Source organism: Drosophila yakuba, chromosome 2R, assembly GCF_016746365.2.
Source record: "Drosophila yakuba strain Tai18E2 chromosome 2R, Prin_Dyak_Tai18E2_2.1, whole genome shotgun sequence".
In the NCBI taxonomy this organism is placed as follows: domain Eukaryota; kingdom Metazoa; phylum Arthropoda; class Insecta; order Diptera; family Drosophilidae; genus Drosophila; species Drosophila yakuba.
Window position 1 is genome coordinate 20,738,221 of NC_052528.2, and position 19,929 is coordinate 20,758,149.

At 45.6% G+C, this 19,929-nt stretch overlaps 9 protein-coding genes across 11 annotated transcripts; 4 read left to right on the top strand and 5 right to left on the bottom strand.

The window, feature by feature from the left end:
• The first annotated feature begins 133 nt into the window (after positions 1-133).
• LOC6531623 (KH domain-containing, RNA-binding, signal transduction-associated protein 2) lies at positions 134-3,011 on the top strand. Of its 2 annotated transcripts, XR_001454267.2 has the most exons (5): positions 134-676; positions 738-1,341; positions 1,398-1,498; positions 1,555-1,939; positions 1,997-3,011. XR_001454267.2 is itself a non-coding variant. In XM_002092384.3 (4 exons), the coding sequence occupies exons 1-4, from the start codon at positions 376-378 to the stop codon at positions 1,797-1,799; spliced, it is 1,251 nt and encodes a 416-aa protein (XP_002092420.1). In that variant the 5' UTR covers positions 134-375; the 3' UTR covers positions 1,800-3,011. The 2 variants fall into 2 exon arrangements, 1 of the variants encoding a protein (XP_002092420.1); XM_002092384.3 differs by having other exon boundaries at positions 1,555-3,011.
• Positions 3,012-3,391: 380 nt separating this feature from the next.
• Positions 3,392-4,707, bottom strand: LOC6531624 (28S ribosomal protein S29, mitochondrial). The gene has a single exon (XM_002092385.4). The coding sequence runs from the start codon at positions 4,628-4,630 to the stop codon at positions 3,452-3,454; it is 1,179 nt and encodes a 392-aa protein (XP_002092421.1). The 5' UTR covers positions 4,631-4,707; the 3' UTR covers positions 3,392-3,451.
• Positions 4,708-4,944: 237 nt separating this feature from the next.
• On the top strand, positions 4,945-9,333 carry LOC6531625 (DNA repair protein RAD50). The gene is made up of 7 exons (XM_002092386.4): positions 4,945-5,657; positions 5,712-5,925; positions 5,983-7,161; positions 7,218-7,811; positions 7,868-8,128; positions 8,190-8,292; positions 8,350-9,333. The coding sequence occupies exons 1-7, from the start codon at positions 5,018-5,020 to the stop codon at positions 9,313-9,315; spliced, it is 3,957 nt and encodes a 1,318-aa protein (XP_002092422.2). The 5' UTR covers positions 4,945-5,017; the 3' UTR covers positions 9,316-9,333.
• Positions 9,334-9,351: 18 nt separating this feature from the next.
• LOC120320991 lies at positions 9,352-9,855 on the top strand. The gene is made up of 2 exons (XM_039372087.2): positions 9,352-9,615; positions 9,676-9,855. Exons 1-2 carry the CDS (start codon positions 9,448-9,450, stop codon positions 9,853-9,855), a joined length of 348 nt encoding a protein of 115 aa, XP_039228021.1. The 5' UTR covers positions 9,352-9,447.
• On the bottom strand, positions 9,619-10,865 carry LOC6531626 (probable palmitoyltransferase ZDHHC24). The gene is made up of 2 exons (XM_002092387.4): positions 10,561-10,865; positions 9,619-10,500 (listed from the first exon to the last, which is right to left on the bottom strand). Exons 1-2 carry the CDS (start codon positions 10,790-10,792, stop codon positions 9,896-9,898), a joined length of 837 nt encoding a protein of 278 aa, XP_002092423.1. The 5' UTR covers positions 10,793-10,865; the 3' UTR covers positions 9,619-9,895.
• A 73-nt stretch (positions 10,866-10,938) lies between these two features.
• Positions 10,939-13,503, top strand: LOC6531627 (pickpocket protein 28). Its single transcript, XM_002092388.4, has 7 exons — positions 10,939-11,453; positions 11,512-11,712; positions 11,763-12,044; positions 12,097-12,212; positions 12,266-12,354; positions 12,406-12,991; positions 13,076-13,503. Exons 1-7 carry the CDS (start codon positions 11,302-11,304, stop codon positions 13,351-13,353), a joined length of 1,704 nt encoding a protein of 567 aa, XP_002092424.1. The 5' UTR covers positions 10,939-11,301; the 3' UTR covers positions 13,354-13,503.
• Positions 13,494-14,302, bottom strand: LOC6531628 (U3 small nucleolar ribonucleoprotein protein IMP3). Its single transcript, XM_002092389.4, has 3 exons — positions 14,099-14,302; positions 13,822-14,033; positions 13,494-13,761 (listed from the first exon to the last, which is right to left on the bottom strand). Exons 1-3 carry the CDS (start codon positions 14,233-14,235, stop codon positions 13,565-13,567), a joined length of 546 nt encoding a protein of 181 aa, XP_002092425.1. The 5' UTR covers positions 14,236-14,302; the 3' UTR covers positions 13,494-13,564.
• Positions 14,303-14,693: 391 nt separating this feature from the next.
• LOC6531629 (procathepsin L) lies at positions 14,694-17,058 on the bottom strand. Of its 2 annotated transcripts, none has more exons than XM_015195959.2 (4): positions 17,002-17,058; positions 15,850-16,095; positions 15,574-15,782; positions 14,694-15,510 (listed from the first exon to the last, which is right to left on the bottom strand). In XM_015195959.2, the coding sequence occupies exons 2-4, from the start codon at positions 16,087-16,089 to the stop codon at positions 14,805-14,807; spliced, it is 1,155 nt and encodes a 384-aa protein (XP_015051445.1). In that variant the 5' UTR covers positions 16,090-16,095; positions 17,002-17,058; the 3' UTR covers positions 14,694-14,804. The 2 variants fall into 2 exon arrangements, with proteins under 2 accessions (XP_015051445.1, XP_002092426.1); XM_002092390.3 differs by lacking the exon at positions 17,002-17,058 and adding an exon at positions 16,300-16,364.
• Positions 17,059-18,217: 1,159 nt separating this feature from the next.
• LOC6531630 lies at positions 18,218-18,604 on the bottom strand. The gene is made up of 2 exons (XM_002092391.3): positions 18,464-18,604; positions 18,218-18,394 (listed from the first exon to the last, which is right to left on the bottom strand). The coding sequence occupies exons 1-2, from the start codon at positions 18,557-18,559 to the stop codon at positions 18,257-18,259; spliced, it is 234 nt and encodes a 77-aa protein (XP_002092427.3). The 5' UTR covers positions 18,560-18,604; the 3' UTR covers positions 18,218-18,256.
• Positions 18,605-19,929: the final 1,325 nt, after the last annotated feature.

Consider the following 19,929-nt stretch of genomic DNA (forward strand, 5'->3'; position numbering starts at 1 on the left):
AAATTAAGTGGTACGCACCTGACGCATCTCTGCTAATATCTAGCGTTAGCAAGTGTCTGCAAAGTCGATAACTATGATGCGCCATTAACAGCACCGGTGATTGGTAGCCAACAGCACGCTGCAGAAGCACGAGAGCCAGCCCGAGAGACCGGAGTTGCCGTACCGCGCCGCTAACATAGTAAATGTCCGAATAAAATACACACTTGGAAAAAGAGAGAAAAATTAGGGCCACTGGGAAGGCTGAAGTGTGCTAACTTGGCAATCATACCGAATCGACAGCAAAAGCGATCGCCCGCAATCTGCGCACGGAAAATCCGAGACTCGGCGACTTAGCAGGACGATAGAGCGACAGCAATCCCGAAGGCAGGACGACAAATGGCGGAGAACGGACTGCGTGTGCCAGGGTCATCCGCGGTGGCCTCTGCGGTGGCTTCCACGGCGACGGGAGTCGGCGGTGGATCTGCGCCGGGATCTGCAGGTGCAGGGACAGGAGTGGTGCCCACCGGCGGCAGCGGCGGGACGAGCAACGGGGAGCATGAGAACGAACACAATGCCAATGCAGATGGGGAGAAGGCCCAGCCGGCGCCGGCGGTCCAGAAGTACATGCAGGAGCTCATGACGGAGCGATCGCGCATGGAAAACCACTTCCCCCTGGCGGTGAAGCTAATTGACGAAGGTAAATTGATTTGTCCGGGGCACTTCATGGTAATTACTCTGAATTCCCTCCGTTTTTGCAGCTCTGGAGCGTGTGCAGCTGAACGGACGCATTCCTACGAGAGACCAGTACGCCGATGTCTACCAGCAGCGCACCATCAAGCTGTCCCAAAAAGTGCATGTGCCCATCAAGGACAAGAAGTTTAACTATGTGGGCAAGCTATTGGGGCCCAAGGGCAATTCACTGCGTCGCCTGCAGGAGGAGACGCAGTGCAAGATTGTCATACTTGGTCGCTTCTCAATGAAGGATCGCGACCGTGAGGAGGAGCTGCGCAACTCTGCGGACGCGAAGTACGCCCACCTGAATCTTCCGCTACACGTCGAGGTGTCCACCATTGCTCCACCCGCCGAGGCGTACGCCCGTGTGGCCTACGCCCTGGCAGAGATTCGGCGGTATCTCACGCCGGACAAGCACGATGACATCCGCCAAGAGCAGTACCGCGAACTCATGGAGGATCCGGAGGCGGCCAAGAAGCTGACGCTTCGCCAGCTGCAACAGCAGTCTAATGCGGCAGCTGGTGGTGCAGGAGGAGGAGGCGGTGGTGGAGGCGGAAACGGAAATGGCGGAGCAGCTGGATCTGGCAGCAACAATGGCAATGGGAACCAGCGCTCCGGCGGCAACTACAGGTGGGTCGCAATTCTAGTCCAGTACGAGCCAAGCTAAACTCTCATGTTTCCCACAGACAAAAGTTTCAACAACAATCACATTATCGCCACAACGAGGAGACTGTCTATTTTCGCTCACACAACAATGCGTATCACCAGCCAAAACCCTATGTGCCAGGTAAGTCCGGGTTTCTTCTCGTCCATATTGCATAGATTCTACGTTCGCTTTTGCAGCCGCCCAGCGGGGCAATGCCATGCACACCACCTTGCCACCGCAAGCGATTGTGCGAGCCTCACCGCCCGGAATGGTCGTCAGTGCGGCCAGCTTCAATGGTCGGAATGCCGGGCTGGGTAATGCCGGCGGTGGCGGAATCATGGCCAATAGCATCGTGGCCACCACTGGCGGTGGCATCGGTGGTGCTGTGCCACCCAATATGCGCTACCGTCCCGCTGCCCCCTATCAGTTTGTCAAGAAATAATACAGATGGGAGGATGCACCGCCCGCTGCCGTTCGCTGTTTGTTCAACTATTCCTCACCATCATTGATGCCTCATCCGGAAGTATTCACGCCCATCTGTCATGCCCATCCAAACACCCACAACCACACACAGCTCCAAAGGTAGATGTAGTAACTATGAGAAACATTGGCAACATGTCATGCATTGATTTCATCAAGATTTCGGCAGGGTGGAAACCAAAACGAAACGAATGAGTAAATCTATGTTTAAGAAATCTAGCTTAAGTAGACAAATGCTCCGAGGAACAGACGAACACCTCAAGCACCCAACCAAAACCAAAACTAACCGACCAGACAAACACCCACCACCCCACACGCACGCAACGTCTCCTCGAAGATTGGGTTTGTAGGATCACGAGGGTCTGCTATTTAAGACTTTCGAATCCGTGTGTTGGGTCCTGCGAGCATTTGGAAGATGAGAATTGAAGAAGGAAAATAGAAAGAGGAGAAGGAGGAGGAGAATAACGCCTCGATGTTGGATCGGGCCGAATCGAATGGACGCATTCAGGGATGGTCCCAGTCGAGCCAAATGTCCTTGTTTTGTTTTGTCGCATATTATTAACATTTTTATTTTACCACAGACGCATGCAAAGATGTCATCAATTTCTAATTTATATAAATGAATATATATATCTCCTTATGTTTACTCTTATACGTATCCTTTCCGCAGACGCTTAATTCTATTGCTTTTTCAACTCTGCGTATAAGTTTATCCTATTTTTTTGTTGTAATGCGTTTTGTATTATGTTTACGTTTAGAAGAGGAGGCTTTTTATTTTTATTTGTTACGTCGCCAGGACAGAAAAACCAACTGCAAACGATCATGAATAATATATAACAAGTATATACAAGCGGTATGATTTATAACACATAGAGCATATGCCACACCACACGATCATACGCGCGTACGCATATTTAAAGCATCAGCATATTCACCTAAAGCCGTAAAGTTTAAACCAAATGAACATTAGAAACGCAAACGAGAATCTACAACATAGATCGGAGCTGGAGGCCGATTTCGCCTACGATAATGCAACGGACATAGCAAACCACATCCGATCAGAGAAAATATGCAAACACATACATACATACATAATTGTTATTGTTGTTAAAAGCAACTAAAATTGTAATAGAAATTATGCAAATATACATACGAATATGACGACAAATGTTAATTGCAGCCTAGTTATTATTTTGTTCATTCACCACCACCACCCACATCGGAACGGAACCTAAGATATAGTCTTAAATATAGTGAGAGTGCAGCCAGCATATCCACACTGACTAGATCCAGATCTAGACATTGTTGACGATGCTTCTGAAGCCAAAAAACACACGAAACTTGAAACTTAAACACAACCCGAAACCGAACCCGATTTGTATTGATTTTGAGCATTGAACACTGCATGCAAACCCCATACACTTATATGTAAACGTACGAAAGTACTGTGCATTATTATGTATTGCTGATTATCGTTAAATAAATTTCCAATTTGAATGAGCCAGACTCGTTATTACAAATCCCAATCTGAGCGTAGAGCGAGCAAACCGCATCTTTCCGGTAAATAACAAATCATTTAACTTTATTGGCTAACAAATACAGGACTTTCGTACTCTACAAGGCCCTCACCAGCTGCATCAGCGAGTAGGGGTTCTTGTTGCTCATGAACTTGAGCTGCTCCTCGAATCCCTGAGGCGTCTTGTTGATCCAGTGGCGGTCGAGATAGTAGCTGATGTAGCTGTGGAATTCCTTGTCCGTGTAGTTCTCCACATGAATGGGCACAAAGGGATCTAGGTGCTCGAAGCCCTCCTTGCCGAGCAGATAGCGCGGCATATAGGATTCCATGTGGCCCTCGGTCATAGCGATCTTGTCCACGGACAGGATGCACACTCCGTTTGTCCAGTCGTAGTTGGTGATGTCGAGGAAGGGCTGTGTGAGTGTGACCCGATCCGGAGTCACGAGCTGCTTGTTGTCGGAGAAAATGCGTGTAACTGGATGGAAGAAGGCATTGAAGCCATCGATGGCCACCATTATTTTGCACTGGCCAGCGGTAGAGAGTTGTTTAAGTTCCGCAATAAGCGCCGCCGTGGTCTCCGAGGCATATTTGATGCGTGCTATCCCGTGCTCCACCAGCTCAATCAGCGAGGAACCCGCCGGCGTGCTCTCACGCTTGCTCCACACGTACTCCTTGCTCGTTTTCAGCTGCAGTCGCTGGAGCAGCGGGCCATTCTGATTCTTGAAGTGCACCAACCAAGCAGCGGCGTCAAATGGCAGGTCAATCATGCCCTCCTGTCCGGCGGCATTTGATGCTTCCTTGGGCCGCTTCATCCAGTTGGGAGCCCAGGGCACGTGGACCAACAGAAAGTCGTTGAGGGCACCGTAGTGCAACACATGGGCCATGGTCAGCGTCTTGCCTGTGCCGTTCTCTCCGTACAGCACATAACGCACAACCGGCTTGGTTAGGTCTCCGTCTTTGATGTACTGCAGCAATTCTAGGGCAGGGTTCCGGACCATCAGACAGGCTTCGGTGAACGTCTTGATCTGCTGCTCATACTGTTTAGGCAGGCCGCCGCCGCTGAAGATCAGCTTTTTCTGCTCCGCGGGAATGCTGTAGAACTTGGCCACCTGCAGCGCCGAGTGCTCGCCGGGATTGGATACCGCCGTCCGGAACTCATTGATGGTCGCTCCCTCCGCCGGAGAGGCTGCGGCGTTCGTGGACATCTGCTGGACATGGCGCTGCAACTGGGCGGAGACACGCGACAGGCTGCCAAAGCGATTCCGGATCATTTTCATTGAGAAATCGCTGAATGCTTGTTAAATAAGACCTGGGAACCTGCGACCTGATGGCTATCGGCACTTGGCGACTATCGATAACGTACCGGTGATGGCAGCTACCCGCCCATCACCAATAAATGGTGGCTCGATATAATGAATTTATTGAGCTTTAAAATTATAATAAATTATCGTATTTATTTAGTATTTGGTATATTTTCTAATATATTCAATATATACAGTATAGTAACGGATCACACGCATGAGTCACCCTAGTATAATCAATTTGAAAATGCCGACAATAACAATCGATAGATTTCGATAGATTGTTAGTCGTTTTACTGCATCCCTGCAGCCCGGCAAATTGCGCCCTTGATGAAATTCTATTAATTTGGAACGGACTACGAGATGTCGTCAATAGAATCGCTGTCCATCCAGGGAATCCGGAGCTTTGGCACCTATGCCGAGGATCTTCAAAGCATAAAGTTTTCATCGCCGGTTACCCTGATTCTGGGCGAGAATGGGTGCGGAAAGACGACCGTGGTAGAGTGTCTTAAGTACGCCTTGACCGGCGAGTGTCCGCCGGGCAGTGATCGCGGCAAGAGTTTCGTCCACGACCCCAAGATCTTTGGGCTGAACGAGGTGCTGGCGCAGATCAAGATGCAGGTGCGGGACAGGCGGGGTGCCCAGGTGTCCATATGCCGCACCATGAAGGTGTCCAAGAAGCGCAACAAAATGTCCTTCGAAACAATGGACTCTACAATCAACTTTTTAACCGGCGCCGGACAGTCGAAGCGCGAAAAGCAGGACTCGCTAAGCGGCCGCTCCGTGGACATCGATGTGGCCATCTCGGACTTCATGGGTGTCTCCAAGGCTATTATCAACAATGTCCTGTTTTGCCATCAGGAAGACTCCAGTTGGCCGCTGGACGAATCAAAGAAGTTAAAGGAAAAATTCGATGCCATTTTCGGCATCACCGAGTACAATAAGGCCCTGGATAAAATCATAAAGCTTCGCAAGGAGGCCATGGAGGAGCTGAAAGTAAAGGGTGAGTAATACACAGCTGAAGTATAATGATCAGCTCAATAAAGATCTTCCACAGAGGCCAACATGAAGCATGTGGCCTACCTCAAGCAGGAAATGGAGGTTAAAACTTTGAACCTGCAACAGGCACAGAGAAAATGCGACGCAATTAAGGCGCAGTGCAGCGAGTGTGAGGAGGAAATGAAGCCCATTGAGGCCAGGCTGATGGAAATCCGAAATGTAGAGTTTGAAATTGGCAAATATCAAGCGCAGAAGGTCGAAATGGACACTAAGTAAGTTTAATGCATCGCATTTTGCCCACAGAAATATAACATCCTCCTTCTTATTAGACACAAAAACTGCAAGGATCAGATATCCACTTTAACCGGAAAGATAAAGAACCTCTTTGGAGGCACGCTGGCTGAATTGGATCAAGAGATCAGTAACTTCGATCAGCGCATGCAGGAGGTGCATCAAAAACGCACCGTGGTGGAGGGAGATTTGTCCCAGATTAAGAGATCTAAAGTCTCTGAGCAAGAAAAGTTGGGCACACAGGACCGAAAGCATTGCCTGGCTAAGCAACGGCATCAAAGCGAGCTGGCTTGTCGAGCACAGCTTCTAAAGCGGGTCAAGGACTTCTGTCGGGAAGTCCATATAACAATTAATTGTGATTTGGTGGAGCAGCCCGAGAAGATGGGAGAAGTGCTTCAGGATATCGAGGCAATGATAATAACCAAGCACTGTGAAATAACAGAGATCGTTGAGCAAAACGAGAAGGCCGATCGTAGCCGGCAAGTCAAGATCGATGAGCTCCGCATTGAGCTGACCAAGTCGGAGCAAAGCGTGACCGCCCAGGAGAAGCAACGCGAGTCCAGCAAGCGAGAGAGTGACACTATTGGTGAGCAAATAAAAAAAATCGAAACATCCATGCAAGATTTAAAGAAGCTTGAGAAAGAAATAAACGACGTGAATGAGTTGTATGAGAGCGCCAACAAAGACATTGACCAGCAGGCTATAAAAGATGCCATTGCCAGGCAGAAGGCCAGTATTGCCCAGAATCAGATTCAGTTTAAGAAGCTGGACGAACAGTTGACTTTCTTAGGCACCATGGCCAAGCTAGTTGCCGAGATTTCCCTGAAGCAAAAAGAGCTTGATAAGAAGAACCAAGAGGTACATCGCGTGCGCAGCCGACACTCTGATAATTTTGGGAAGTTCTTCAAGGAACCCATTACCTGCAATTATCGCCGATCGATGCAGGGAGTCTACGACAAACTTCGTCGCGAGATTCAAGATCTTAACGAGAAGGCAAACTCGCAGAAACTAAAAGAACAGTCATTCGAAATCAAGCGTAAGAACCTCATCGGTGATATTTCTCAAATGGAAAAGGAATTAAATATGAGCGAGGAGTTAATATTTGAAAAGTGTCGGTCAACTCCGTATGAGGATCTGCTGGAGCGAAGTAAAACGGCCATTTCCAAGTTGCAGTTCGACCACGGCGCCCTTAAATCGTCCGAGGCTCTTTATAAGAAGTAGGTTTAATAAAAAACCTTCTTAGGCTGCTTAATTTACATGTCTTTACTTCTAGGTATATACAGAAAATGGACGAAGAGCCGTGTTGCCCATTATGCCACCACAACATGACTAGTGATGAGGCTTGCGACTTAACTAGTGAGCTAACTGATGAGATCCAAAAGTTGCCCGATAATATCACCAGAGCTGAGAAAGCCCTAGAGGCGGAGCAGATAAAATATGAGAACTTATTGCAAATTAAACCGATCATTCTTAAGGTCAAGGATCTTAAGAATTCCTTGCCCCAAAAGAAGGAGGAACTGAAAAAAGTCGAGGAACTTCTCGGAGAGAGCCTCAGCGAATATGAGACATTACTCGCTTTAATTGGCGAGCCAACGCATAATATGGAGTTGGCGAATTCCATGATGGGCGATATGTCCCTATTAGACGAGGCTTTAAAAGATTCGGGGCGGCTTACAAAGGATCTAGATCAGCAGAAGGGAAAGTTACCAGCTTCCTATGATTCAAGTGTATCGATGGATGCGCTGCAGGCGGAGAAGAGTCAGGTTTCAAAGGAGTTGGAAACGGAACGTAAGGAGTTAGACTCCGCTCAGAATGCATTCCAGCAGCAAATGGATGCCCTTAATCGTTTGCGCGAAAAGAAGAATAGGTATTGTAATTCTCCTAAAGTATTTCCTGAAATGTAATCCTATTGTTTGTTTTCAGTCTAAAAGATAGGCAAATACATCTTCGAGAGGGTGTGCAAAGCTTGCCGCAGTTGAAGGAACGTTTGGAGAAGCTCCATAGTTTCCTTGCGACTGTAGCCTCTGAAATCAGTGAACTTAAGGCCAAAATCCAGCCTCTAAAGCTGAATCTACGAAAAGCCATAGACGAAAAAGAGCGCTTGAAGAAAAGCGAAAGTGATAAGTTAGCTCAGCTGAATTCCAAATATAATTCGTACAAAAGCACAGATCAGGACATACAAAGGTATGTAAAAATAGATAAATCTAATCCTTCCAACACTACTCCGTTTTAATATATTGTTTAGATTGAACAAAGAAGCTGAGGACTACGCCAAAATGGATCTTCGAAATGAAATCAAGAAGCTTGATGAAATCATAACGGCCTCCAAAGATCAGTTAAGGAAATTGGCAAGTATTTAAATTTATACCATACAAGTAAAATCTATATCATAACTATTCACTTAGGAAATCGAAATCTCTTTAAAAACTGACGAGCTGGATACAATTAAAACAGAGTGCTCAAATCAACAGACCGTTGAACGGGATTTAAAGGATAACCGCGAGCTGAAACAGCTCGAAGATAAGGAATCCAAGTTAAGAGAAAGTTGCCAGACGCTTAACAAGCAACTGGGTAACCTTGACTTTCACAGCGTCAGCAAGGAGAAAGTGAATCTAACTAAACAAAGGGATAAAGCCACAGTGCGTAAGGGCGAACTGCTGGGCCAGCTGGGCGAGATTAACAGCCAGGTGAACAAGTTGCAGCGTGAAATCGATGAGCCCAGATTTAAGGAGTCTTTAAAGAACTTCCGTAAGGCCAGTTACGAGATAGAGGTCACTCGTCTCTGCATTGAGGACTTGGGCCAATATCGTTTAGCGTTGGAGTGGGCACTCATCCAGTTTCACTCTGAAAAAATGGAGATGATTAACCGTCTGATACGCGAGTACTGGCGTAAGATATATCGCGGAAATGACATTGACTATATTCAGGTGAAAACCGATGAGGTTAGTACGGAAGCTTCGGCAGATCGGCGAAAGACCTACAACTACAGAGTGGTTCAGTCCAAGAACTACTCGGAGATCGAAATGCGAGGACGCTGCAGTGCTGGCCAGCGCGTCCTGGCTTCACTTATTATCCGATTGGCACTGGCCGAGACCTTCAGCAGTAATTGCGGTGTCCTAGCTTTGGATGAGCCCACCACGAACTTGGATCGTGCCAATATTAATTCACTATGCGAAGCCCTGAATTGCATCGTGGAGGAGCGCCAGAGCCAGTCCAACTTTATGCTCATCATCATTACTCATGACGAGAATTTCGTTTCGTCGCTGGGCAAGATAACCTCCTACCATCGGGTCTTCCGCAACGACGAGTGCAAGTCGGTTATACGGAGAGTGGAGGCCGGTCCATCAAAGAAAACTGCGATAGATCAATAAACAATATAATTTTTGTTATCAATCTATGTTTTGCTTGTCTAGTCATCTAATCAATTATAGACGAGAACAATTGGCCACACGGGTGTGGTTTCAAATAATGGTGGGTTTGATTAGTAAGTTTAGTTATTAGAAATGGCCTATACGTGTGGTCTGCTGCTGCTGGCAATTCTCACTTCTGCGGAAGTTACGTGCTTTTGCATACAATTTGGCATGATGCACTTGCTAGCTGTTCCTATTTATGAAACTGAAATATTCACCACTGAATTTGTGCATTTCATAGATGTCAAGTACAAACAAAAGGTATTCATAAAATATATGTTTTATAAATAAAGTGGAAGATCTCTTGGTATTTATGTACAGGTTAGCATGGTCTTTCATATCAACACGATATTAGTCATCGATGAAAGTGAAATGGAATGGAATGGCCAGGCATCCGTTGAGTCCGGCGGAATTGGTTATAACTTCACCACCTTAAGATTAACATTTTTCCCACCAAAGGTTGCCAAAGTCACGGTAGTCATTTACGGGATTCCCAGGTAGGAGCCGCATCGCAGTTATAAATCCTAGATCCTAATTAGTCTTAGTCTTGTTTGTTCGTAGAGACACTCCAGTGGTATCCATCATCCGGCAGATCGCTGCGAATCAGTGGGGACAGCCACGCTAAGTGCATGCGGATTCCAAAAACGCTCCTCAGATTTTGATACACTCCGCGGTCGTACTTTTCTTTGCTCTCCTTAGTGATATCGGCGGAAACACCGCCCCTTAAAACAATTGGCACGTGGTAGCCCAGCAGGATGACTCCATAGGCCAGAGCCAAAACATTTAAGCTGTAGAACCCCAGGTACATGTTGCTCCAAAAACTGCCCGTTACAGTGTGTAGCATGGGGCAGAAGAGTTTTAGCAGCGTCAGCCAGTTGTTGTAGATGTGGCCGTGGATGACCCACAAGTATATGGAGTTGTAAACCAATGCGTAAACGGATCCCACAAACAGATAGAATATGAAGCCCATGAAGAAGCGATGGTTTCGGAGTCCAATGCAGCAGCCGGTGTAGATGCAGTGGTGATCCCGCTTCAGAATGCACACCTTGCAGATCTTGCAGTGCCAGGATCTGGGTGGAGCTAGCTTCTGGCACTCGCCGCACTCCCGCCAGTTCTCCTGATCCCCCGGTGGGTCTATCTTTTTCACTGCGAATGGAATTTGAATTTTATTAGATTTATGATACAACTTGGTAGTCTTGCACTCACCATCTACACTGCTGTCAATCATTATGCAGGCAATCATGTTTCCCTTGATATTAAACACCAGGAACATGGCCATAAGGAAGGTGAAGGTGTGGAAGAAGCCACCCGGTTCATGGAAAGCGGGCAGCACCACCACAATCTCGAACATGAACACCACAGGCAGAAAGATCCCAATGATGAGGAAGCAAGTGGTGTCCACCAGCCGGCGGGGGAGTGGGTTGCTCCGGATTCTCATGATCTGTGTGACTGACTAAACGTAAACAAATAGGCACCGATCTCCGAAATGTCGGCAAGAGAACTAACTTGATAGCAGCAACCGGTTGCTGTGACATCACGTGCGTGAAGCTTTTTTTATCAAGCTTTTGCGGCCAAAGTTAGTGGATTGCCGGTCAAAAGCTCTAATTTAAAGTTTTGCGGCGAAAAGTTTGCGTTCAGTATGATTGAAGCAGATTCATTGAATCCGATATAATTTGATATAATATAATTTGATTAAATCCTAAGCTATCCGAATTAAAGTTTAATATTAAAGGTGGCTTAAAGCTGTGGCCATGCACTTACACATCCTATCATCCTATGGCGTGTGCCGTGCGTATAGAAATGCCAACAGCTAGCAAGCTCTGAGAATTTAATCAACTTGAAAGGATTCACTCCTTCGAAAGCCTTAATTACATGGCTCTTTAATATGGCCTGCGATGTCGAGTATTTATGCAGGTGTCCAGGGTCATTAGGCAAACAGTTTAAGCAATGGAACCGACACTGACAGCCAGACCGGAAAAACAGGGAACCTCGTTGTTCCTGTTGAAGAGCTTCGCCAGGAGTCTGCGGCAGTTCCTTAACCAGACCAGTCTGCATGGACTGAAGTTTGTGGGCGATTCCAGTCTCAGCAGCTGGGAGAGGTGGAAAAGAAAACACTTTCAATGGTGTTTTTATCTTTAAGTTGAATAACCGTTTCAGATCATTTTTTCTTGGCTCCTTTGTCACCGCCCTCATCATCACCGTGCACTTAATATCGAACATCTATGTGAAGTGGGACAGCACTCCGGTTATAATCGGCATCAGTCCACAGGCCACCTCCATTTTGAAGGTACCTTTTCCGGCAATAACCATCTGCAATATGAACCAGGTGCAGAGGAGTCTGGTGGCCAACTACAGAGAGTAAGTTTGGCTTTCCTGTAAGCTAAAACTTAAGGTTAAACCAATTTTAGGGGCTCCAATGAGAGTGCCCTTCTGAAGGTTTTATGTGAATCGGGTGGCTGGGAATCCAGTCCGACTGATGAGGAGTTCTCCGCTTCGAAGTACGCCACGAATAACCTGAAGATATCCGAGTTTGTGTCAAACCACTCGCAGTCCTGCGAGAGGATGTTGCTCTTCTGCAGATTCAGTGCCGTGGAGCGGAACTGTTCGAAACTGTTCCAGCAGATCCTGACGGATGAGGGCCTATGCTGCGTCTTCAATTTTCAGCCACCCGAATATCTCTACAAGCCATTGTAAGAACAGGGATTCCTTAAGAGTACAATAGTTGATATATTGTTTATACAGTACAATGAATAGCCGGAACTTGACGAATGCAGATGGGTACGAAAGTGTTATGTGGGATCCGGAGTCTGGTTATCCGGATAAATTGCCCCCCAAATTCTATCCAGCTCCAGCTAGTGGTAAGCTATCGCTTAAACGTTAATATATATTATTTTTGAAATATACTTTTTAGGCACTGGTATCACCTTGGGATTTACAGCCGTACTTCATGCTGAAATGGACGAATATTATTGCTCCTCGACCAATGGACCTGGTTTTAAAGTAAGCACACAGCATAACATGCAGAATGCCTTTGAGATCAACCATTTGCAGGTTTACTTTCACAATCCCGTCGAAGTGCCGAAGGTGAAGGAGGCGGGTCTCATCTCGGCCATTGGCTACGAGACCAACTATCGGATCGAGATGATTCGAGCCGAGGCGGTTCCGGCAATTCGATCGATATCCCGCGATGGCCGGCAATGTCTGTTCAAGAACGAAAAGCAGCTGATCTTCTACCGGATCTACACGCGGCTCAACTGCGAGAACGAGTGCCTGGCCGCCTTCCTCTACGAGACCTGCTCCTGCATTCCGTTCGACCATCCGCTAATCTACAGCAACGCCAGCATCTGCTCCATGGGCGACACGTCCTGTGTGCGGCGGGCCCAGAGGGCGTCCAATCGACCTGGTTGGGCCAAGTGCCGCCAACAGTGCCTGCCCAGCTGCTTCGATCTCAATTACTTGGCCAGCGGCTTTTCCTTTCCGCTGGCCTCCAACAACTTTCAGCTGGCCAACGCGCTGGTGGAGAGCTTCAACAAGTCCTATCTCAGCGAGAATATTGCGGTGATAAACGTTTATTTTCGGGAGTCGGTCTACTACGGAAACACCAAGAATGCCTACGTGGGATTGACCGAGTTCTTATGTTAGTAAATACTATCTTCAAGTTACGGATACAGTCGGATCCGGTATAAGAAGAAGTCATCAACTCAATGGATTTCCATTCCAGCTAATGTCGGCGGCGTAATGGGTCTGTTCATGGGCTTCAGTGTCATATCTCTGGCGGAGATCCTGTACTTCTTGATCTTAAAACCCCTTGCGGAGCTTTTCGTTTGGAAGAGGTCATCCCATGTGGACTCAGAAAGTAGTCTCAAGCATAATGCCTTCGGTATTGAACAAAAGCAATCTTCAGATAACCCAAGTTTCTTTCACCCAAAAGAGCTATATCCCAAAGGTTTTTCCCCAGGAGTCTATGAAAAAGAGAAAAGTATGAAAGGATTCAATTAACAATAAACTCCTGAGTTGGAAAACAAATCTAATGATTTGAATAATTGAATTAGAACGGGAACTAACAAAAATCAGGAACTTAATAATAAATATTAATTTGATCATTATTATACAAAATATAATAAAGTTGTGGAACATGATTATGTAACAGTCTTAGTCGCTTTTATTAAGTTAGTTTTAGTTACTCTACTGGTGATCTTAATGGTAGTTTCTACATTTGAAAATCGTCGCGCATGTCATTGTAGCGGAGTACGTGCTCCTTGATCTTGGAGCCATCCACCCAGGTGACAAAGTCCTCGAGGTTTCTGGAAACCAGGAATGCGGGATCCTTAATCATTTCCGGGCCCACACGCACATGGCCGTGCTCTATGAGGTCTGTGGCCGCTTTCAGGTGCTCCGACATACGCACTGCCAGTGGAATAGGTTTTATTATATAGAATTGAAGTGATAGTAAGCGATGGCACTCACGTTTGACCATGATCACGGGCAGACGACGTCGGCAAAAATGACTGGCGGATATTTTGGCGGCCGTTTCCAAAGTTAGCTGATCGTTGGAAACTCCCATGGTGTGCAGCTTGTTTAGGAGCATGGTGGTGGCCTCCGCCTTAAAGGGTTCTGAAGCATCCAGCTTGGCTATCCTCTCTGCCAGTTCCCGTATCTCCCTGGACAACTTGTTGTACCTAAATAAATAAATTGAAAGGGGATTTGAGTATGTGAGCATTTTAGTTTCCCAGTAATCTTTTACTTGGTGTAGTCCTCCCTTTTCTGAATGTGAAAGCGCCGTAGAATTTTGTTTTCCTTGCCGCTGTTGTCCACCTTCCACGTGATGAAGTCCACCTTTTTGAGCAGCTTCTGCTCATGAAATTTGAGTTTACGAACCATTTTTATTTATTTTACTTTTCCAAATCAATTATTTGTTTACAAACTACTCGCACATGGGCTGCGCAGTGTGACCAGAGCACGCACAAGCTCGGCACCGCAGAAACAAACAGCTGATCAGCTTATCAGCTTATGCTCTAGATATCGGCATCTGGCAACGCTCTTATCCGGTTTTAAAAGTCGCGCGAATTTTCCGTTACTATCCAGAATATTTCGGTTTCGGTTTTCTTTTATTTTAACGAATATCTGGATCTTCTTGTTTCGACAAGCCGGTTGTGTTATATATTCAATCAGTTTAGTGCCTAACTAACCAGAAAATAGTGTTTAATTTTGATAAGACTGTATTTGTTTTGTTTGTTCTATGTTAATATTTAAGTAAAGTAAGAATTGAGATACTCTCACTTCACTAATCTAAAATAGTAGCATTATTAATACAATTATATTTAGAAAAGACTTTAAAGTAAGAAATGGAAATATTTAGAAGACTTTTATTTAAGAAATGGACGCATGCAACGCCAAGTCCACATCACAAACTTCGCAGTACATTTCGGCACATATTTCGGAATATCCGATTAAACCACAGGATAGGAGCACTCATCAGCAATGAAGCAGTAGTTCTGGCCGCGAGGCAGGCGGAAGTAGCCCTGTTCGCCCCAGGTGTCGTCCCACGAGTTCTTCACGATCCAGTAATCCTGTCCGTTCTCCGATCCGTAACCGACGACCAGAATCGAGTGGTTTGGCTCGCCCTGGTTGCACTCATCGTCGTTATAGATGCCACCGGCATAGTTCTTAAGTGTCTCCAAGCCATTAACCGAGCAGGCAATTGGTCCCAGGGTGGCCACCACCTTCTTCATCTGCTCCTCGTCCTTGGGCGGAATGGCGGCGAATCCTTGAAGGCTGGCTCCGGACTTGCTGCCATCGTACTTGCATGTGTCCTTGCTGTCAATGTAGGGATAGGCGCCCGCCTGGGACACGCCCTTCTGCACCTCGTCGATGAAACAGAACGCGGCCTCCTGGAAGCCACCATCGCAGCCATTCAGGCCGAAGTCCGCGACTGGACCACAGTCGACCAGATTCTGCTCAGAGAGGATGGGCAGGCTGCCGGTCTTGCGGAAGGTGTGTCCCTCAATGGCTCCAGTGGTGGCAAAGGCCCAGCAGGAGCCGCAGGTTCCCTGGAATTTGACGGGGGTGACACCGCCATGCTCGCGCCAATCGAAGGCATCCGGGATGGGTTTTTCTGGCAACTGGACCTCCTTCAAACTGGCAGCAGCACGAGCTCTGTGTGCAGAAATACATATAATGAGTTCCTATTCCGACTGCAAATGGTATGTCAGCACTTACTTAGCCTCCGGACTTCTCTTGAGACCAGTCAACTGACTCAAGAACTCAGAGTGGGTCAGATCGGCAAAGGCGTTCACAGTCTGCTTAAAGGTGTTCACTCCTTGGGCAAAGGCTGCGTTGCCGGCATCCACCAGGTTCTTGGTGGAAGCGAAGGCAGTTTCGTGAAGAGCGCGATCAGCGGCGGACAAATAGGTCTTTCCAGATTGACTCTGCAAGGGGGGTTTAAGTTTTAATTCGATCGTTTGAAGTCATAGTAGTAAGTGCTGTCTTACTCACCAAAAAGTCACCAAAGTCCTGGACATTCGAGAGCAGAGGCACTTTGGACACAGCACTGGCAAAGTTGCCAGCAGCATTCTGAACGGCGCCTGCCACATTTTGGAATGCTCCAGCCACTCGATTGTTGCCCAGACCACCGAGTCCACCGCCGAGTCCACCTCCGAATCCACCGCCAAATCCACCGAATCCCTGGCCAGAGACCGCAGCCACCAGCAGTGGGAGAACGAACAGAAGCTTCATTGTGATCTGCCAAATAAAAGAGAATCAATCAATTCCGACTGGTTTTTCCATTACTAACGTAGTTCAATGGAGAAACGACTGATCTTTCGCGTTGTAGCTAATTATATTTGATTGCATATGAGGCTTATCAGCCAATGCAATAGTGTATTGCAAACACAGGTTTTCCGATGCGAAGTAATCGCAAGTAATTCCCATTCCCAATAGACTAACCTTACGCGCTCACACGGTCCACACAAATGTTTTTGGCTCGACCGGCGATCGGGGCTTATATAGCCATTAGACTAGTAGGTTTCAGGCTATAAACTGGCCAACCTCGCCCCCACCCGACCCATTCAAATCCATAAATCCCAAGTCCAGTGATTCGGAATTATACAGAATCCGAAACGCGTTGATTATACCATGCATATACATATGTGCCATAACTGTTTTGATGTGTGCGATCTGATGATATTCGCCGAGTGGTTTGGGAACTCGTCTCGGTTCATTAGCGCCATGCAAGATGGTACGGAATATGGTAGCATCAGAACTTAATCTATTTTCGGCCAGATTTGGTGTTTAATGGATAAAAAGTAAATAAATCTTGATTATAGGACTCTTATGTGACAGATCGATTACGCATTTGGTTTGCTTTCTATTGGGGTTCATGGGTATTTCATCGCACGGATTCTCGTTTGTAATTAACACTTTTAATCTCTGCTCAAGTCGTTTTTTGATAACGTATCTTTTCATGAAAAACCGGAACACGACAAAAACCCGTTGTTGAATTCGAGTAAATTAGGTATTACGTGAATTGCACGGAGCAAATTTTAAGTTTAAAACCAAAACCCGCTTCAGTTCCGTTTCCAATTAATTAAAACACCGTTCAGAGGGAATCTGTATCACTCCAAACAATTATTAATAAAGTCAATCAACCTTTCTGGACGATGGACCTGGATGCACTTATTTGGGGCCATCCTTACTCCGATCTTTTATAGTCAACCTATTTGAAAAAGTGTCGTGACTAATTCATGTATTTTGTATGGAGTACCACGTTTTATTCGAATACCTTAAATTTGCATGGATTATTTTAATTTGTCACGTTGGTTCAACAATTTCTTTCGTGGTTAAAAACAGTAGCAGTTTCGATATGAATAATTATTAACATTTTCAGAACAGTTTCGAGTTGTAATAAATTCGTCGATTCTGCCGCCCTTGGGGAATCCCCAATCAGTTTTAGAAAACGAGTTTTTTATCTGAATTAGGTGACTATGTATTAATTATGTCAACAAGGCAATGAATATTTATAATGCCTCTGCTTTTTTATAATTGGCATAGGAGAAGCAAAAGGTTTGCTTTTAATTAAATATTATCTTCAGCTTAATTGACATTAAAGATTAAAATTAGGTATATTTGCGTGCTTTTGTCTAGTAGCAAACTACTCAAACAACTGCTAATTTGTCATAAAATTTTAATACATGCATATACGAGGAACTAGTATCTGGGATGAATTAAAGAATAAATTGAAATAAAAATGGGTCTTAAATAACAGCAGAAGATCGAACAGTAGCTCCATTTGAATTGCAAGAGAAACAGGTGCAACAATTTGTTGAGTATCAAACTGGTTAATAAAGAACTTAATTAAAATTCTTTAGCTACACACAAAGAGCTCAATTGAATTGCTTTTCTACTTTTATGTCTTCCTTTACTGGCACAGAAATTAATGTTTTAAATGAAGTTAGCAATGTTAGTCCCATTTAACATGCTATATACATATATTGTGCTCTTCGTGATTAGCGATATCCATAAAAACGAGTCAATAACATTTAGCACCTTCAAGAAAACTGGTTGCCTTAGGTAAACGCAATTTGGAGGCAAGATGAAATGAGTTTAGTTTGGTCCTTCTCCAAATGTAATTCAACTTTTAGTCAGGCACATTTTCTGATTTGCATTACCATTTTTAGTGCCATCGTTTTGTGAATTTCAATGCGTGTTTACAGCTCAATTAAGTCGAATAAAGCCAAATCCAGTTATCAATATAGAAACTGTTTTTAGTGCAAGGTATTTTTGAAATTCCTTGACTTTCTTGAAATTTCCCATCTATATGATATCAACGCAACAGATTCTCTTTATAACAGATACACTTGCAGTATGTTCTATAATTAATTAATAAATAGTTGCTTCTTAATATTTATCCACTCTTGCGATGTTTGGCTTGTCGGGGGCGCGATTCTTGCGCCTCGTGAATGGGCGTGGCCTCTGGCAGAAAGATAATGGGTTTTCTCAGATCAACCGGCGGTTGCGCCCAATTTTTCGTCATAGGAAAGCGCTGAGTATATATATAGAAATGCAAATAATAAACAAAATGCTTTTGCTAATCTGTGGAATAAGTACTTACCCCACTGGGTCCGTTTACAGATCCATGTCCCACCTGGGGAAAGGCCAGTGAAAGTGCCAAAGTGGCCAGAAAAGTTAGAACCAGGAGTACTTTCATTGTGTGGTTGGTTGGTTGCAAAGGATATGGTTTTCAAAGCAAGTGTTTGGATTGCACTGATACTCGATCCCAGCAAGATTCCCTTATATAATGCCATCAAGTCGGAACTTCGCTTCCGGAACTTCCGGGTTTTTATCGCCCAACTGAATCGCATTTGCACTCGCACATTCTGGCTGTTTAAAAATACACATTTATATCGGCGCACTTTTGCTTTCTGGAAGTCCGTCGTTTACCCCTGAGATTCATCCTGATTGGGGCATTCCCAGCGAGCAGTTACTTACTGTTCCCGGTTATTCTTGGTGCGTTGGCAAAGAAGGGAGCTCGAGAGGGGGGGGCTAAAGAAGAAGGAGGAAATAATGAGCCCAAGAACCGGAGAGCCAAAGAACCAAGGAACCAAAGAACCTTTTTTATATTCGTTCGTTGGACCCTGCTATACATTTCAAGGTTGTCTTGGCATCTGCTGCTGTTGTATACCATATACATATGTATGTGCGGCTATATGTGCACCGAGTTGTGTGTGCTTCTTTCATTACCAACTTTTAGCAGCAACAACGCGGCAGCAGCACAACAACGCACAACAACACACAACAACGCACAACAACATCAGTCAACAGAACTTCAAACGAAGTCAGTCGTCTGCGCATGCGCAAAGTCGCAGCTCAAGATGAAGATGAAGATGGAGCTGGATATGAGGACGAAGTTGGAGCTGGAGACCAAGAGACCAAGAGCGGAGCAGCAGGTGGGCAGGGAGGCGGACTGGAACTGGGATTGGTAGTGGAATGGGATGGGATGGGGGTTCTTGGACAGGGCCCGCTCTTTGGATCTTTTGGTTAAAGTCGCAACTCCATCTTCATCCAATTGTTGAACGACACCGACACACATAAAACTTGATGTGATGCGTCTGCGTCTCGGAATCCTCTTTAAATTAAGAAAGATGATTTGCAGATTTGAATGCAGACACGGACATGGACACGGCCAGCATGATGTAAGCCCACCGTGGAATTTATTTATTCCTCCTCAGCCGCTGGCTTTCGTGGCCAGAGCGAGTGCAATAAAATTCCATGGCACACACACACACTTCAGTTTTTAGAGCCTTAGCAGTTAATTTACGATTATTGGCTTTCATCTTCGTTTCGACCAGGCCAAATAAATCCCACCGACTTGTTTATGCTTTTCGCTTTGGCCATGGTCAAGGCGAGCCGTTATGAGATATATATCTGCTCTATGGGTATTAAATTCTATTATTGACGAGTTTAACGATCGATTGAACATGATAGAACATCACTTTGGTGTGTTTTTTTTTGGAAGACCTTAAGTGCCCATAAGATCTATTTTATCGCAGTAGTGTCATGTTTCCCATTCCCATAGTG

Excerpts from the sequence above, each read along its gene's own strand:
- LOC6531624 (XM_002092385.4), bottom strand. The coding sequence starts at position 4,630 with ATGAAAATGATCCGGAATCGCTTTGGCAGCCTGTCGCGTGTCTCCGCC.
- LOC6531623 (XM_002092384.3), top strand. The coding sequence starts at position 376 with ATGGCGGAGAACGGACTGCGTGTGCCAGGGTCATCCGCGGTGGCCTCT. Across the intron at positions 1,342-1,397 it reads CGCTCCGGCGGCAACTACAG|ACAAAAGTTTCAACAACAAT; the intron begins GTGGGTCGCAAT and ends TGTTTCCCACAG. Across the intron at positions 1,499-1,554 it reads GCCAAAACCCTATGTGCCAG|CCGCCCAGCGGGGCAATGCC; the intron begins GTAAGTCCGGGT and ends TCGCTTTTGCAG.
- LOC6531625 (XM_002092386.4), top strand. The coding sequence starts at position 5,018 with ATGTCGTCAATAGAATCGCTGTCCATCCAGGGAATCCGGAGCTTTGGC. Across the intron at positions 5,658-5,711 it reads GGAGGAGCTGAAAGTAAAGG|AGGCCAACATGAAGCATGTG; the intron begins GTGAGTAATACA and ends GATCTTCCACAG. Across the intron at positions 5,926-5,982 it reads AAGGTCGAAATGGACACTAA|ACACAAAAACTGCAAGGATC; the intron begins GTAAGTTTAATG and ends CCTTCTTATTAG.
- LOC6531628 (XM_002092389.4), bottom strand. The coding sequence starts at position 14,235 with ATGGTTCGTAAACTCAAATTTCATGAGCAGAAGCTGCTCAAAAAGGTG. Across the intron at positions 14,034-14,098 it reads AAAAGGGAGGACTACACCAA|GTACAACAAGTTGTCCAGGG; the intron begins GTAAAAGATTAC and ends TTATTTATTTAG. Across the intron at positions 13,762-13,821 it reads GCCCGTGATCATGGTCAAAC|TGCGTATGTCGGAGCACCTG; the intron begins GTGAGTGCCATC and ends TTCCACTGGCAG.
- LOC6531630 (XM_002092391.3), bottom strand. The coding sequence starts at position 18,559 with ATGAAAGTACTCCTGGTTCTAACTTTTCTGGCCACTTTGGCACTTTCA. Across the intron at positions 18,395-18,463 it reads CTGTAAACGGACCCAGTGGG|CGCTTTCCTATGACGAAAAA; the intron begins GTAAGTACTTAT and ends ATATATACTCAG.
- LOC120320991 (XM_039372087.2), top strand. The coding sequence starts at position 9,448 with ATGGCCTATACGTGTGGTCTGCTGCTGCTGGCAATTCTCACTTCTGCG. Across the intron at positions 9,616-9,675 it reads ATGTCAAGTACAAACAAAAG|GTTAGCATGGTCTTTCATAT; the intron begins GTATTCATAAAA and ends ATTTATGTACAG.
- LOC6531627 (XM_002092388.4), top strand. The coding sequence starts at position 11,302 with ATGGAACCGACACTGACAGCCAGACCGGAAAAACAGGGAACCTCGTTG. Across the intron at positions 11,713-11,762 it reads CTGGTGGCCAACTACAGAGA|GGGCTCCAATGAGAGTGCCC; the intron begins GTAAGTTTGGCT and ends AACCAATTTTAG. Across the intron at positions 12,992-13,075 it reads GGGATTGACCGAGTTCTTAT|CTAATGTCGGCGGCGTAATG; the intron begins GTTAGTAAATAC and ends TTTCCATTCCAG.
- LOC6531626 (XM_002092387.4), bottom strand. The coding sequence starts at position 10,792 with ATGAGAATCCGGAGCAACCCACTCCCCCGCCGGCTGGTGGACACCACT. Across the intron at positions 10,501-10,560 it reads GATTGACAGCAGTGTAGATG|TGAAAAAGATAGACCCACCG; the intron begins GTGAGTGCAAGA and ends TTCCATTCGCAG.
- LOC6531629 (XM_015195959.2), bottom strand. The coding sequence starts at position 16,089 with ATGAAGCTTCTGTTCGTTCTCCCACTGCTGGTGGCTGCGGTCTCTGGC. Across the intron at positions 15,783-15,849 it reads AGGACTTTGGTGACTTTTTG|AGTCAATCTGGAAAGACCTA; the intron begins GTGAGTAAGACA and ends CCCCCCTTGCAG. Across the intron at positions 15,511-15,573 it reads AAGAGAAGTCCGGAGGCTAA|AGCTCGTGCTGCTGCCAGTT; the intron begins GTAAGTGCTGAC and ends TTCTGCACACAG.